The sequence below is a fragment of the Sus scrofa genome, chromosome 14, assembly GCF_000003025.6.
Source record: "Sus scrofa isolate TJ Tabasco breed Duroc chromosome 14, Sscrofa11.1, whole genome shotgun sequence".
In the NCBI taxonomy this organism is placed as follows: Eukaryota; Metazoa; Chordata; class Mammalia; order Artiodactyla; family Suidae; genus Sus; species Sus scrofa.
The window spans coordinates 49,638,126-49,652,252 of NC_010456.5; the positions used below are offsets into that span (position 1 = coordinate 49,638,126).

A 14,127-nucleotide genomic window follows, 5' to 3' on the forward strand; every position below is an offset into this window, starting at 1 on the left:
GGTCTTTACACCTTGGGCCCTGGATCCAGCCTCAGCATTTTCACGGTAGCTGGGTGAATGGGTGGGGTGGGAGTTAGGAGTGTAGGGGGTGGGTAGGGGCCCAGGGTGGGTCATGCTCAGCTCTGTTCTTGCTCACCCTGAGCCCCTGGAAGGGCCAGGCCACCCCTTCCCTGGGCTGGGAGCGGCACTTCCCAGTATTGGCCACTGGGGGGCTTGCAGCCCTGGCGTTTCCTCCGCGGATGCTGGGAACCCCGCCACCCAGGGGGTGTCTGGCCTCACCCTAATCACAACACACAAGGCGAAGCTAAGGTCTGAGAGAGTGGGATTGGGCAAGAGGCTGGAGCAAAACATGTTGGTCAGAGCCAGGCCCAGGGGGCTTTCCAAGCAGAAACCCAAAGTGAAACCCAAGCCGTGATCCATTCCAGAAGGAGGTCCTGTTCTCAGGGATCAGAGAATTGGAAGTGGTCCCCAGACCCCCAAGGGTCAGGGCTTGGACTGGAGCCCTGAGGAGGGCGGGTCTGGGGAGAAACAGGGAGATACAGGCCCAGCGTCTTCCACCAGGACCAGCCCCTCCCACCCTTCCTCAGTGCCTCCTAACTCATCCTTTACACACAGTTTTAACACCAGAGGTGAGATGCTGTGAAAGGCTGGTGGAGGCAAGCAGAGGTGAGGGGGGCCCAGTGAGCACCAGTGGGGGCCCCTGAGGGCAGGGGCATGGGGCTAGGGGAGGCCAGGTCTGGGGTCTCCTTCATAAGGCAGGAAATCCTGGTACTTTCAAGGTGCTCACAGGGGAAGGCATGCTGGCCTGCAGAATCCCCCCTAGGTCTGGGCCCTAAGCTCTGGGATCCTTGGGGGATGGGAGGGTGGGGGGGTGGGAGGGGGTTGGCAAGTCTCTCCTCAGTCCTCATTTACATCCCAGAGGAAAGGTGTTGGCCCCTTTGCAAGGAGAAGACAGGCCTGAGGGGCAGGCCTTGCTTCCATTGGAAGTGGGGGCTGGCATGCAAGCAGGGTGCACCCCAGTTTCCTGGGTGCCATGGGGCTCAGCCGAGGCTGCCCTGGGATTTGGCTTCCCCACTCCAGCCCCTCCCCTCCTGGACAACACCAGGGCCCTTCCTGGCTGGACCTCCTGGGCCACATTTCTAGCCAGTCCTGGCCAGCCCAGCACAATGCCTGTTCCTTCCCTGGGCCTTTGGTCCAGCAGATCCCTGCACCCTGGCCTCTGCCTGACCAGGAGGCTTGGGAGGTGGGGGGGATGTCCAACCCTGACCCTGCCTGCCCCCTGTCCCAGCAGCTGGGCTGTCCTCAGCCCAGGAATGTATTTTGGTTCCTGGTTGAGCAATGTCAGTGCGGTTTGGGGGTCGGGTGGGGGTGGCAGGAGGTGCCCACCACCTTCGCCATCCCACAAGGCGGCCTCCTGTCCCAGTAGACTCTGCAGCTCAGGGGCCTGGTGGACTATGTGGCTATGTGGCCACATCCCCTCCTTGTGCCTCAGTTTCTATGCTGTGCCAGGTGAAGAGGCCTGGGAGGACAATGCTTAACAGTGGGTGGGGGTCCAGCCCCCGTCCCCTGCACCCTGTGCTCTGCTGAGGCCAGAGGGGGTCCCTCAGCTGGCCCCACTTCCCTGGCCACTTCTAGCTGGGCACCCTGAGAGCAGGGCAGGCCCAGGCCAGTGTCCCCAGGAGAGAAGACTCTGTCGGCTCAAGAAGAGGGAAGCAGACAGATGTACAGAGATGCAGGTAGAAGGGAGGCCCACTCCCTGAGGCCCAATGGCATTTCCAGGACAGCAGCCCCCAGCAGGGGACAGTCTGGTGGGCACTGGCTGCATTCTGCACACAGAAATCTTGGAGTCCTGGGCAATCCGTGCTCCAGTAGAAGCCAAGCCCCCTCCTGGTCACCTTTGGTGCCCCCACCCCCGGGCAGAGCTTGGGTTGAGCTGGGACTTGACCTCGGGTCCTGTGTGACATTGCCTTGGGTCCCCTCTCCTGCTGCCTCTGAACCCCTTCAGCCCCAGCGACCTCTGGCTCTGGGGATGCTGAGGTGAGCTGTGCTGGATGGGGCCACGTGAAGAGGAGAGTCGGGGATCCATCCTGGCCCCCAGCCCCTCTGAGCCTGATTTCGGGAAGCCTGGGCAGGCTTGCCTTCTGCTGTGCTGGCTCTGCTGGGAAGGGAGCAGCCGTGGGGGCCCTGGGAGCCCTGCACCACAGCTCCCTAGGGACAGTGGGCTCCAAGCCATTGCACACACAGGGCGGGGTAGCCCTGAGCATTGGCGGCTGACGGGTGGGGCGTCTGAACCAACACTTTCATGGGCAGGCAGTGGGAATGGCAGTGAGGGGGTTAATGGCAGCCGCTGACTCCTCTCTGGAAGGAAAAACTCCCCATAACCGCCCTGCTGCCTGGCTTCCCTCCAGAGCCAAGAACAGGGGCTGAAAACTGGAAGTCCAGGCATGCGGCCAGCTCTGCAGTGGGCGCTTGAGGAGGGCAGTGGCCCTGCCGCCAGCCATCCGTCTGCACACCTACCTGGCTGCCTGGTTGACTGCTGTTTGTCGGGAAACCTCTGTCAGTCCATCTGTCTGTAATCCTGACTGTCCAGTTGTCTGTCTGACCCTCCTTCTCTGTCCTCCGTCCAGCCATCTGGGCTGTCAGTCCATTTGTCTGTTTGTCTGTGGCCCCCGTCTATTTGTCCATTTGTCCAATCATCTGTGAGTCTATCTGCTCATCTTCTTGCCCCTTCATCCACCCGCCTCTGTGCATCTCTCTGTCCACTGGCCTGTGTGTCCCTGCCTCTCCTCTCCCCGCTGGGCCAGAGGAGACATGGCCAAGGGCCGTGGGACCACGGTCAGCATGGCCCTGCTGGGGCTGGGGATGGTGCTGGCCATCATTGTGCCCGCCGTGGTCCTGTCTCGGCAACGCATCCACTGTGGCCCCAAGGCCTTTGCCCACGCTGCGGTTGCTGCAGACTCCAAGATCTGCTCGGACATTGGACGGTGAGTAAGAGGTGGGTGGGAGATGGGTGGCCCTTGGTGCCGGCCCCTCCCGGAGACTTAGTGACCAGTGCTGAGTGTGTGGAGAAGGCGCATGTGGTGTGCAGCCTGGCATGTGGGGGCTGCGTGGGTTTGGGCTTCAGCAAGAAAGCAGCCCCTGAGCCCTTGCACAGACCAGGTCGCAGGCGTGCACCTGGGACAGAGGGGGCTCTGAGGGTAGGGACCGTGTGGGGAGAGCAGAGGTGGCGTGTGCGTCTAGTCCAAGCTCCAGGGCTTAGGAGGCCCAGAGAGGGCACTGCTGCCTTGTCACTAGTCTGGCCCAGACTGATCCCAACGACCCGTCCCAGCACCTTCAGAGGGGCCAGGACAGTTTTCCAAGGCTGGGTCTTCTCCCAGGGGCATGGGTGAGGGTCTCCATGTGAGTGCTGGCCTGCCAAGGTGCCCTTAGTGCTGCCCTGGGAAGCCACCCCTGAGGGCACCGTGTCCCCATACCTGTCCTCTGCATGACAGAGCCTGGAGCCCAGCCAGGGTGGTAACTGATGTTTGTTTCCCCCCCCACCTGGGGGCGAGGTGGGTCATGGAGAGGGGCTCCAGCTGGTGTTTCCCAATCCTCTTCCAGGAAACCCAGCCCTCGGGAGGCTTGCTCTGTCCACTGGGGCAGGATGTGGCAGGACGCCCCTCCTGGCCCCTGCCAGCTCCGGGTCTGTGGGAGCCTGGGTTGTCACCCCTCCCTGCCGGCTGGGGCTGCTTCCCGGAATATCTGACATGACAGACGTGCTTTGTGAACCAAAGGGGACTGTCCTGTAGCCAGGGAGAATGTGGCCATGTCTTGCCCAAGGCACCGCAGAGCAGATGGCGTCTGTGCCCACTTCGTCCCGGCATTACCCCTCCTCCATGCTTCCTCCCTGTTTCATTCATTCCTTCCTCCCTTCAACTGCCATCCTTCTGTCTGTCTGTCCCCACCCTGCCCCCTCCTGGTCTTTTCTTAGGGCGCTTCTCAGAGTTCTCTGACCCTTCTTCTTAGGGCACCCTGTAGGATGACAGGGACAAGTTTAGGCAGGCTATTTGGTCTCCCCAGGGGGCTCCCTGGGGCCAGGAGGGGATTGAGCACGCCCCTCACCCCATGCAGAGGCGCCATGCTCCCCTGAACCCATATTTGCAAAGATGCAAATAAGTCCGGGCTTCAGCCCCAGAGAGCACTGATGGAGATGCAGCCTCCAGGGTAGGGGCTGCTGCCACGCATCTGGGGGGCCCACTGTGTCTCCCCCAGTCTTTGTTGGTCTCTGTGACGTGCCTGGCTGTGTGTGGGGGGACCCCTGGGTTGGGGTCTCTGCTCGGCAGCCCCTGTGGCTGAGGAGAGTGGATGTGGTTTCTCCCCCTGTGTTCTGCGTCCTTGTCAGAGTGCACTCCACTTCCTGTTGTTTGAAGAAGCCAGGAGTGGGAGGGAGCCTGGAGCTGGCCCCAGCTGCTATGCAGCAGAGAGTCACATGACCCTGGCTGGGCTGGGGGCCCCCTGGCCACCCTGCTGTGGGGTCCAATGGGGCCCCCTGCCTGCTTGTAGTCTGCTCCACTTCCTCCCTCCTCAGTGGGGCTGGGCTTTTGGCAACCAGAGCCCCTGGGGAGCTTCTGAGGCTTATGTGAGTGAGGACACACCACCATGCCTAGTGGACATACAGTGGAAGCATGGTGACCGTGATGGCCCAGCGTGTTAGACATGTGCGTAAACTGGGTGTTCGGTGGCTCTGAAGGAGTGCTTGTCTTCTAGGGAGGCTGCATGACCTTCAGGGTTAGTGGTGGCTTTTAGGATTTGTGAGTCTCTCTGCTGTGACCACTTGGAAGTGCTGCACAGGGTCCTCGGGGGAGGATTCATGGTTCCACTTGATGCACAAGGAAACTGGGCCCATCTGGTGTCCCAGTGTGAGCGGGCCCAGCTGGGACTGTCATTTCCTGCTGTCCCTGGGGTCTTCCCAGGGTCCCCACTCTCTGCCCAGAACCCCCGTGCCTGCCCAGCCTCTGGGCTCAGATCGTAAATGCCAGAGTGTAACTGGCTATGTGAGTAGTTATAGAGGAGGTCAGGGGGTGGGGGGGTGCAGACATCTCATCCTGTAGGGTGCCCTGGACCTTGGCTGGCACTGGGTTATAGGGTGGGGTGGGGGTGGCCCCAAGGATTGTCTCTTGTCAGCTGTTCCAGACCATCCATGTTCTGTGAGTCACACTCTCGGGGTAGAAGAGAACAGGGACTCTGGACAAGTTGCTGCCTCCAGCAGGCCTCAGTTTCCCTACTTGCGAAATGGGATTCAGGAGTGTGCAGGTGATGAGGATGGAGGTGTCCCTAGGTGTCAGCCACCTGGACCACTGAAGGTTGCCGTGGCTGAGCCTGGACGTGGTGGGCATCTCATCAGGGACCTGCTGTGGGGAAGGCGCACTGGGAATTAGGGTGTAGCCCCACCCTTTCCTCCCTCCCAACCCTATGGCTCTCCAGACTCCTGGCCAGCTCACTAGGAAATTACTGCATTTCCTCCCCTCTGGGGCTTGGGAGGAAACAGCCTGTGTACCTGGGCACGTGCACACACTTGTGTGAGCGTGTGTGTCCTAGTGTAGAGGTGACAGCAGTGATGGTCATAGCAGCTTGCTGGGGTTGGCCTGGGGGGGAGACAGACAATGCCCACACCTAATGCTGATGAGCTGGAGGTGATCATTGGTCATTCTGGATGTCCTCCTTTGTTAACTTTCTGTTAAAATCTTTTGCCCATCTTTGCATCAGGTTGTGTATCAGATGCATTTTCTACATTATCAAGACAATCAAACAATCATTCTCTTCTTTTTAAAAAATATAATGCCCATTAACCTGCCCTTACCTTCCTGGAACAAGCCCAGCTTGTTCACGATCTAACGTTTTTATTTATCCCTGGGTTTGACTTGCTAATATTTTGTTTAGGATTTTTGTCTTCATGAGAGGTACTGGTCTGCCATTTGCCTTTCTTATCATGACCTTGTCAGGTGTTGGTATCAAGGTTTTACTGGCCTCAAAAAAAATAAAAGAAAAAGAAAAAAGATGGGAAATGTCCCCTGCTTTTCTATGGTCTGCAAGAGTAGGTTTGGTTTCATTGTTGATTCTTGTTCTTAAGATTTGTGTTATTTCTTCCTTAAAAAGTTGAAAGAGGAGTTCCTTTGTGGCTCAGCAGCTAATGAACCCAACTAGGATCCGTGAGGATGCAGGTTTGATCCCTGGCCTCAATCAGTGGGTTAAGGATCTGGTGTTGCCGAGAGCTGTAGTATAGGTTGCTTCGCACCTTGGATCCCTCATTGCTGTGGCTGTGGTGTAGGCCAGTGGCTACAGCTCTGATTGGACCTCTAGCCTGGGAACCTCCATATGCTGCAGGTGCGGCCCTGAAAAGAAAAAAAAAGAGTTGAAAGAATTTATTGGTTAATTTTCAGAGCCTGAGTTCTTTGTGTGTATGTGATGGTTTTATTTTATTTTTATTTTCTAAAATTTACTTATTTACTTATTTGGGCTGCACCCACGGTATATGGAAGTTCCCAAGCCTTGGACTGAATCTGAGCTACAGCTGTGACCTACACCACAGCTACAGCAACACCAGATCTTTAACCTACTTTGCCAGTCTAGGGATCAGATCTGCACCTCCACAACAATCTGAGCACTGTAGTTGGATTCTGTTTTTTGGTTTTTTTTTTTTTTTTTTTTTTTCATCTTCTTAGCACCGAACCTGCAGCACATGGAGGTTCCCAGGCTAAGGGTCAAATTGGAGCTACAGCTCCCAGTCTATGCCTCAGCCATAGCAACTCGGGATCTGAGCTGCATCTGTGACCTACACCACAGCTCACAGTAACGCTGGGTCCCACTAAGCAAGGCCAGGGATCAAACCCGTGTCCTCATGAGTCTTAGATTCGTTACTGCTGAGCAACAGTTGGAACTCTGAATCTTCTTTTTCATTCTTGATATTGGCAAAAATGTTTTCTCTTATTATGCTTGATCAATCTTTTTTTTTTTTTTTTCCATTTCTAGGGCCGCTCCCGTGGCATGTGGAGATTCCCAGGCTAGGGGTCTAATTGGAGCTGTAGCTCCTGGCCTACACCACAGCCACAGCAACACGGGATTCAAGCCGTGTCTGCAACCTGCACCACAGCTCATGGCAACGCCAGATCCTTAACCCACTGAGCAAGGCCAGGGATGGAACCCACAACCTCATGGTTCCTAGTTGGATTCGTTAACCACTGAGCCATGATGGGAACTCCAGTGCTTGATCAATCTTGATAAGGGTTTTTTAAAAATCAATTTTATTGTCCCCTTGAAGAATCAGCTTTTTGGCATTGTTGGTTTTCTTTATAATGCATTTATTTCCTCTTTCATTAGTGTCTACTTTTATCTTGATTATTTTCTTCAATTTCCATTGAGTTTAAGTTGCTTTTTTTTTTTTTTTTTTTTTGGCTTTTTAGGGCCGCACTCACAGCTTATGGAGGTTCCCAGGAGGCTAGGGGTCAAATTGGAACTGTAGCCGCCCGCCACAGCCACAACCACAGCAATTTGGGATCCGAGCTGCATCTGTGACCTACACCGCAGCTCATGGCAACGCTGAATTCTTAACCTACTGAGCGAGGCCAGGGATCGAACCTTGCCCTCATGGATGCTAGTCAGATTTATTAACTACTGAGCCAGTATGGGAACTCCCAAGGTTGCTTTTTTTTTTTTTTTTTTTTTTTTGCCTTACCTGTGACATGTGGAAAATCCCAGGCCAGGGACTGAACCCAAACCACAGCAGCAGCCCAAGCTGCTGTAGTGACAATGCCAGATCTTTAACTCACTGTGCCACAAGAGAACTCCAAGTATAAGTAGCTTTTTAAAAAAATGCTCATCTCTGGATTTCCTGTTATGGCTCAGTGGGTTAAGAACCCGACATAGTGTCTGTGAGGATGGGGGTTCAATTCTTGGCCTTGCACTGGCATTGCCACACACTGTGGCCTAGGTCACAGATGCATCTTGGATCTGGTGCTGCTGTGGCTGTGGCATAGGCCTGTAGCTGCAGCTCGGGTTTGAGCCCTAGCTGGGGAACTTCCATATGCTGCAGGTACAGCTGTAAAAAGAAAGAAAAATTCATCTTTGGGATACATCTTGGGAAATACAAATTATTAGTTGAATGCATAGATTATTGATCTTTAAACTCTCTTCTAATATATGCCCTGAAAGCTATCATTTTCCCTCAAAGTTTGGCTTAGCTGCATTCTACAAGTTTCTTGTTGTTTTCCCCCCAAAGTTTGTATTTTTATTTCCAAAGTTTTACACCTACAGAAAAATGAAAAAATACCTATGTACTCTTCACTTAGATCCACCAATTTTTCTTATTATGTCACATCCCCTCCCCATATATTTATCTTTCCACATTTTTGGAAAATAAATTATATTTAACATGACACTTTATCCCCTAAATACTTAAAGACTGTATTTACTAAGAACAAGATTATGCTCCTATATAGCCTTAATACTGTTAATCACACAATAAATTTAATCTTGATACAATCATAGTGTCTAATATCTAGTCCAATTCAAAGTTTTCCCAATTGACCCAATCTTTCTTCCTTCCTTTCTTTCTTTCTATTATCTATCATCTATCTATCCATCTATCCATCCATCCATCCCTTTAGATCCAGTATCCAATCTGTAATTGTCATGTTTCTCTAGTCTTCTTTAATTTAGAATGATCCCTTGCTTTAAAAAAAAGTTGATATTCTATGACACTAACATTTTTGAAGAAATCAGTTCAGCTATATCATAGTCTTTCTTCACAGTCTTGGTTTGTTTGATAATTTTCACATAGGAAGGAACAGTGTCAGAACATCACTGGGGATACTAAGCTGGCTGCTTCAAAAGGGGGTATCTTCCAGATCTCTCCCTTTTCCCTATTAAATCAGGAAACATATGGTTGGATATTTTGAGACCAGGTGACTGTCCTTTTCTTAAACAACATGGACCCCCTGTTTTAGCATCTGTTTTGATCCTCATCTGAACAAATACATTTGTTTTTGCAAAAAGATGATTTCTAAACTTGTGATGTCTTCAACATTCATTGGCTGGCATTCTTCTGTAAAGAAGATCTCTCCTCCCCAAGCCAAATACTCGTGAGTATCACTTTTTTTTTTCTTTTTAGGAGCGAATGAAAGTTCCCAGGCTAGGGGTCGAATCAGAGCTGCAGCTGCCGGCCTACACCATAGCCATAGCTGGGGAACTTCCATATGCTGCACCCACTGGTTTGCCCACCCACTGAGTGAGGCCAGGAATTGAACCTGAATCCTCATGGGTACTAGTTGATTTGTTTCTGCTGAGCCGCAATGGGAACTCCCTTGAGTATCACTATTGACTCATGGGTTATTTTAATTCACTAGGTTGTAATCTATCGCTTTACTCTTTCTGATGCTCAAATTGTCACAAATTTGTCCAGTGAGAGACCTTTTAAGCCAGCATCTATGTTCTTCTACAGGAATCCATTTGTCTTCGAGAATTCCTGACATGCAGGATCTACTTGTATATCTCCTCAGACCTGAAATCAGGAATTGGTGGAGAGTGGTATTTTATTTTATTTTATTTTTTGTCTTTTTGCCTTTTCTAAGGCTGCTCCCATGGCATATGGAGGTTCTCAGGCTAGGGGTCTAATCAGAGCTGTAGCCACCGGCCTACGCCAGAGCCACAGCAATGCCATATCCGAGCTGCGTCTGTGACCTACACCACAGCTCATGGCAATGCTGGATCCTCAACCCACTGAGCAAGGCCAGGGATCGAACCTGCAACGTCATGGTTCCTAGTCGGATACGTTTCTGCTGTGCCATGACGGAACTCTGAGAATGGTATTTTAGAAAGCAAAATCTGGATGCTATGAGGGCTCCCAGCTACTGGGGTGCCATTGCTTATAAATTGTGTCAGTGCATAGAGCCAGAAGAAATGCAAAATTTCTGATACCTCTAGTTCATATCCACCATGGCAGGGTCTTCTGCATCTTTCTTTATTCCATACCTGTCTCTGCGTCTTTGAGAGAATTTCCCAACGATGGCAATATATTTACTTACTTGCTCTATCCCAGATACTCACAAAATAGTTTCAGAATTACTTCAACAGTACATTATGGTAGTTCCTATTGTGGTTCAGTGAGTTGAGAACCCACCGTTGTCTCTGCGATGATGTAGGTTCAATACCCAGCCTTGCTCAGAGGGTTAAGGATCTGGCACTGCTGTAAGCCGCAGTATAGGTCATAGATGCAGCTCGGATCTGGTGTTGCTGTGGCTGTGGTGTAGGCCTCAACTGCAGCTCTGATTTGACCCTTAGCCTGGGAACTAACATGTGCCACAGGTGTGGCTGTGAAAAGAAAAGAAAAAAGAAAAAAAAAAACACTGTGAATAATAAATCTTCTGGGAAAAATTCAAAATGTCTTTGGGGAGTTCCTGTTGTAGCTCAGCAGTTAATGAACCTGACTGGTGTCCATGAGAACTCAGGTTTGATCCCTTGCCTCACTCAGTGGGTTGAGGATCCAGCATTGCCATGAGCTGTGGTGTAGGTCGCAGATATGGCTTGGATCCCGTGTGGCTGTGGCTGTGGTGTAAGCTGGCAGCTGTAGCTCTGATTTGACTCCTAGCCTGGGAACTTCCATATGCCATGGGTATGGCCCTAAAAAGACAAAAAAAAAAGTCTTTGCAGAGGTTTTTTTGGTCCTTAAGATATATCCCACAAAACATATTTAGTTAATTAAATTATTTTTGTGTACGGTTATCAGTTCAATGTACTATTAGCTTAATTCTTTTTTAGCTGGTATTCAAATTTAGGGTTTTCTCACCGGATCCTTAACCCACTGAGCCTCAAGGGAACTCCCTATCCCTTATTTTCTCTTTTTGACATCCTTTTTTTTTTTTTTGGGTTTTTTAGGGCCTCATCTGCGGCATATGGAGGTTCTCAGGCTAGGGGTTGAATCGGAGCTGTAGCTGCTGGCCTATACCACAGCCATAGCAATGCTGGATCCAAGCCATATCTGCGATCTACACCACAGCTCAGGGCAACATGGATCCTTTAGCCCACTGAGCAAGGCCAGGGATCGAACCTGCCCCTCTTAGAGGATAGTCAGATTTGTTTCTGCTGAGCCACCACGGGGACTCCTGATATGCCTTTTATTTTTTATTTTTTATTTTTTTTAAATTTTTTATTTTTTTTGTCTTTTGTTGTTGTTGTTGCTGTTTCTTGGGCCGCTCCTGCGGCATATGGAGGTTCCCAGGCTAGGGGTCAAATCGGAGCTGTAGCCACCAGCCTACGCCAGAGCCACAGCAACTCGGGATCCGAGCCGCGTCTGCAACCTACACCACAGCTCACGGCAACGCCGGATCATTAACCCACTGAGCAAGGGCAGGGACCGAACCCGCAACCTCATGGTTCCTAGTCGGATACGTTAACCACTGCGCCACGACGGGAACTCCTGATATGCCTTTTAATACCAAGAAAGGTTTATATTTTTGTTGTAATGGTTATATTCATATTGATGTCTGTATCATGTTATAAAATCATATGTAATTACAATACCAGATATATAAGATATGGCACTTTTTCTTCAGATATCTCTATTGGCTCCTCTGAGATGAATAACTTTAGGTGTCAACTAGGTTTTGGTGCCCAGCTGTTTGGCCAAATGCTTGTCTCCCTATGGCTGTGAGGGTATTTTGATGATGTGGTTTAACATTTACGACCAGTTGACTGTAGAACAGGTAGCTCCTGGTGACAAAGGGTGGGCCACGCCCAATCAGCTGAAGGCCTAAAGGGCAAGCTCTGAGCTTCCCCAGAGAAGGAAGAACTCTGTCTCAGGACAGGAACATGGAAATCCTGCTTGGGTTTCCAGCCTGTTGGCCTGCCCCAGAGGTTTCAGACATGCCAGCGGCCCCCACAATAACACGAGCCAATTCCTCAAAATAAAAATCTCTCTGTATATTTATCCTATTGGTTCTGTTTCTCTGAGAACCCTTATAGTTTAGTTCCCTGCTCTGAGTAATACTGCAACCACGTTGTGCCCGCTTCTTCCTCTTGTTCTTTCCGTCGTCTCTCGGCATAGGCTCTGAAGGTTTGGTTTTGCTGTCAGATAATCCCTATCAATCAATCAAGGAGATTCTTCTATTTCCACATATCCCTTCCTTACTCACCCCACCCTCCTTTTAAATCTGCACCACAGACCTCACTACCTATAATAGCTTTGGCTACTTCTCCCATTTTTTTTTCCGTTAATTTCCCCTCTTCCCAGCAGATGAATGTTCTGTCCAATCATCAAAAGTAAATTTTTCAGGAGTTCCTGGCATGGCTCAGTGGAAACGAATCTGACTAGTATCCTTGAGGAAGCAGGTTCAATGCCTGGCCTCACTCAGTGGGCTAAGGATCTGGCGTTGCCATGAGCTGGGGTGTAGGTCACAGTCACAGCTCAGATCCCAAGTTGCTGTGGCTGTGGTGTAGGCTGGCAGCTACAGCTCCGATTGGACCCCTAGCCTGGGAACTTCCATATGCCGCAGGTGTGGCCCTAAAAAGACAAAAAAAAAAAAAGTAAATTTTTGGAGTTCCCGTCGTGGATCAGTGGTTAACGAATCCGACTAGGAACCATGAGGATGCAGGTTCGATCCCTGGCCTTGCTCAGTGGGTTAAGGATGCGGCATTGCTGTGAGCTGTGGTGTAGGTTGCAGACATGGCTGGGATCCCACGTTGCTATGGCTGTGGTGTAGGCTGGTGACTACAGCTCCGACTGGACCCCTAGCCTGGGAATCTCCATATGCTGCGGGAGCAGCCCTAGAAAGTGCAAAAAGACCAAAAAAAAAAAAAAAAAAAAAGTAAAATTTTCATTTGCACAGTTTTTTTTTTTTTTTTTTTGTCCATGCCCGAGGTATGCGAAAGTTCCAGGGCCAGGGATGGAACACGCGCCAGTCGTGACTGTGCTGGATCCTTAACCCACTGGGCCGCCAGGGGATTCCTGTGATTTTGTTTTTTAAGTCCTCATTTTCTCTAGTCATTTTACTTTAGGGTTTTCTAATCCTAATACATGCTATTCTTTAATTGCTTCTGCAATTCTTTCAATTTATTTTAGCACAACTTGAAATATTAAGTTACAGTTTACATGTGCTCTGGGCTTGTCTTTCTGGCATGCCTCCACGGGACATTATTCTGAACTCTCTTATCTTTTTTCTTATGTCAACTCTGTATGGGGTGTGACTTCAATACTTTTTATTGTTCACGTTGAAGCAAGATGAATTTTCCCGTAATTTGAAGGTAGAACGTGGATCAAAATAACTTTTATAGCACCACGGCTCTTGAGATCCTTCTGTTGTTTTCACAAAGTGATTTTTTTGGTTTGTTTGTTTTTGTCTTTTTAGGGCCACACCTGCGCCATATGGAGGTTCCAGTCAGAGCTGTAGCCGCCGGCCTATGCCACAGCCACAGCCACAGCAACATGGGATCCGAGCCGCGTCTGCGACCTGCACCACAGCTCACGGCAACGCTGGATCCTTAACCCACTGAGTAAGACCAGATATCGAACCTGCGTCCTCATGGATACTAGTCAGATTTGTTTTTGCTGAGCCATGAGGGGAACTCCACAAAATAATTTTTAAAATGTAGATGGCCTTTCACTTTCCCGTATTTGCTTTCTCTGATCACCTCCACGGCTTTTTGCAAAGCTCTACGTCTTCTCTTTCCTTTACCCCTGGCGTTCTGTCCTGCTTTGTCTGACTTCCTGTCCCAGTGGCCTCCCTCCATGCAGGGATCCGCCCTGGAGAAGGAACTGGTTCACCTGCTCTCAGGACCCAGATCAGAACCCTCCAAACTTCCTTTTCACTCACATGTATGTTGGAGGCTGCCAAGCTCAGCCCAGAAAACTCATCTGAGCAAATGTTCTCGGTTTGATTGGTCCTCCAGGCCCCCTGAGAATTGGAGGGGCTCCTGGGAGTTCCCCAGACCCACTGTCTACCCCACCTTCCTCCCACCATTGCTGATAATCCCATTGATTTTTCTTTTGGCCACTCCCATAGCACGCAGAAGTTCCTGGGCCGGGTATCAGACCCAAGCCACTGCAGTGACAACGCCAAGTTCTCAACCCAGAGAACCAGAGAACTCCAACCCCACTGC

At 50.8% G+C, this 14,127-nt stretch overlaps 1 protein-coding gene across 4 annotated transcripts in view; it reads left to right on the forward strand.

Moving 5' to 3' along the window:
• The window catches only part of GGT5 (gamma-glutamyltransferase 5), a 24,824-nt gene continuing 10,755 nt past the window's right edge, over nucleotides 59-14,127 (forward strand). Inside the window, exons 1-2 of one of the 4 annotated variants that reach the window (XM_013983128.2) lie at nucleotides 59-666; nucleotides 2,409-2,984. In XM_013983128.2, coding sequence (XP_013838582.1) covers nucleotides 2,812-2,984 — 173 coding nt within the window. In that variant the 5' untranslated portion in view covers nucleotides 59-666; nucleotides 2,409-2,811. Of the gene's footprint in view, nucleotides 667-877; nucleotides 2,985-14,127 lie in introns of those variants that run through there. The other 3 variants (XM_013983129.2, XM_001929318.6, XM_021074377.1) reach the window with 3 other exon arrangements.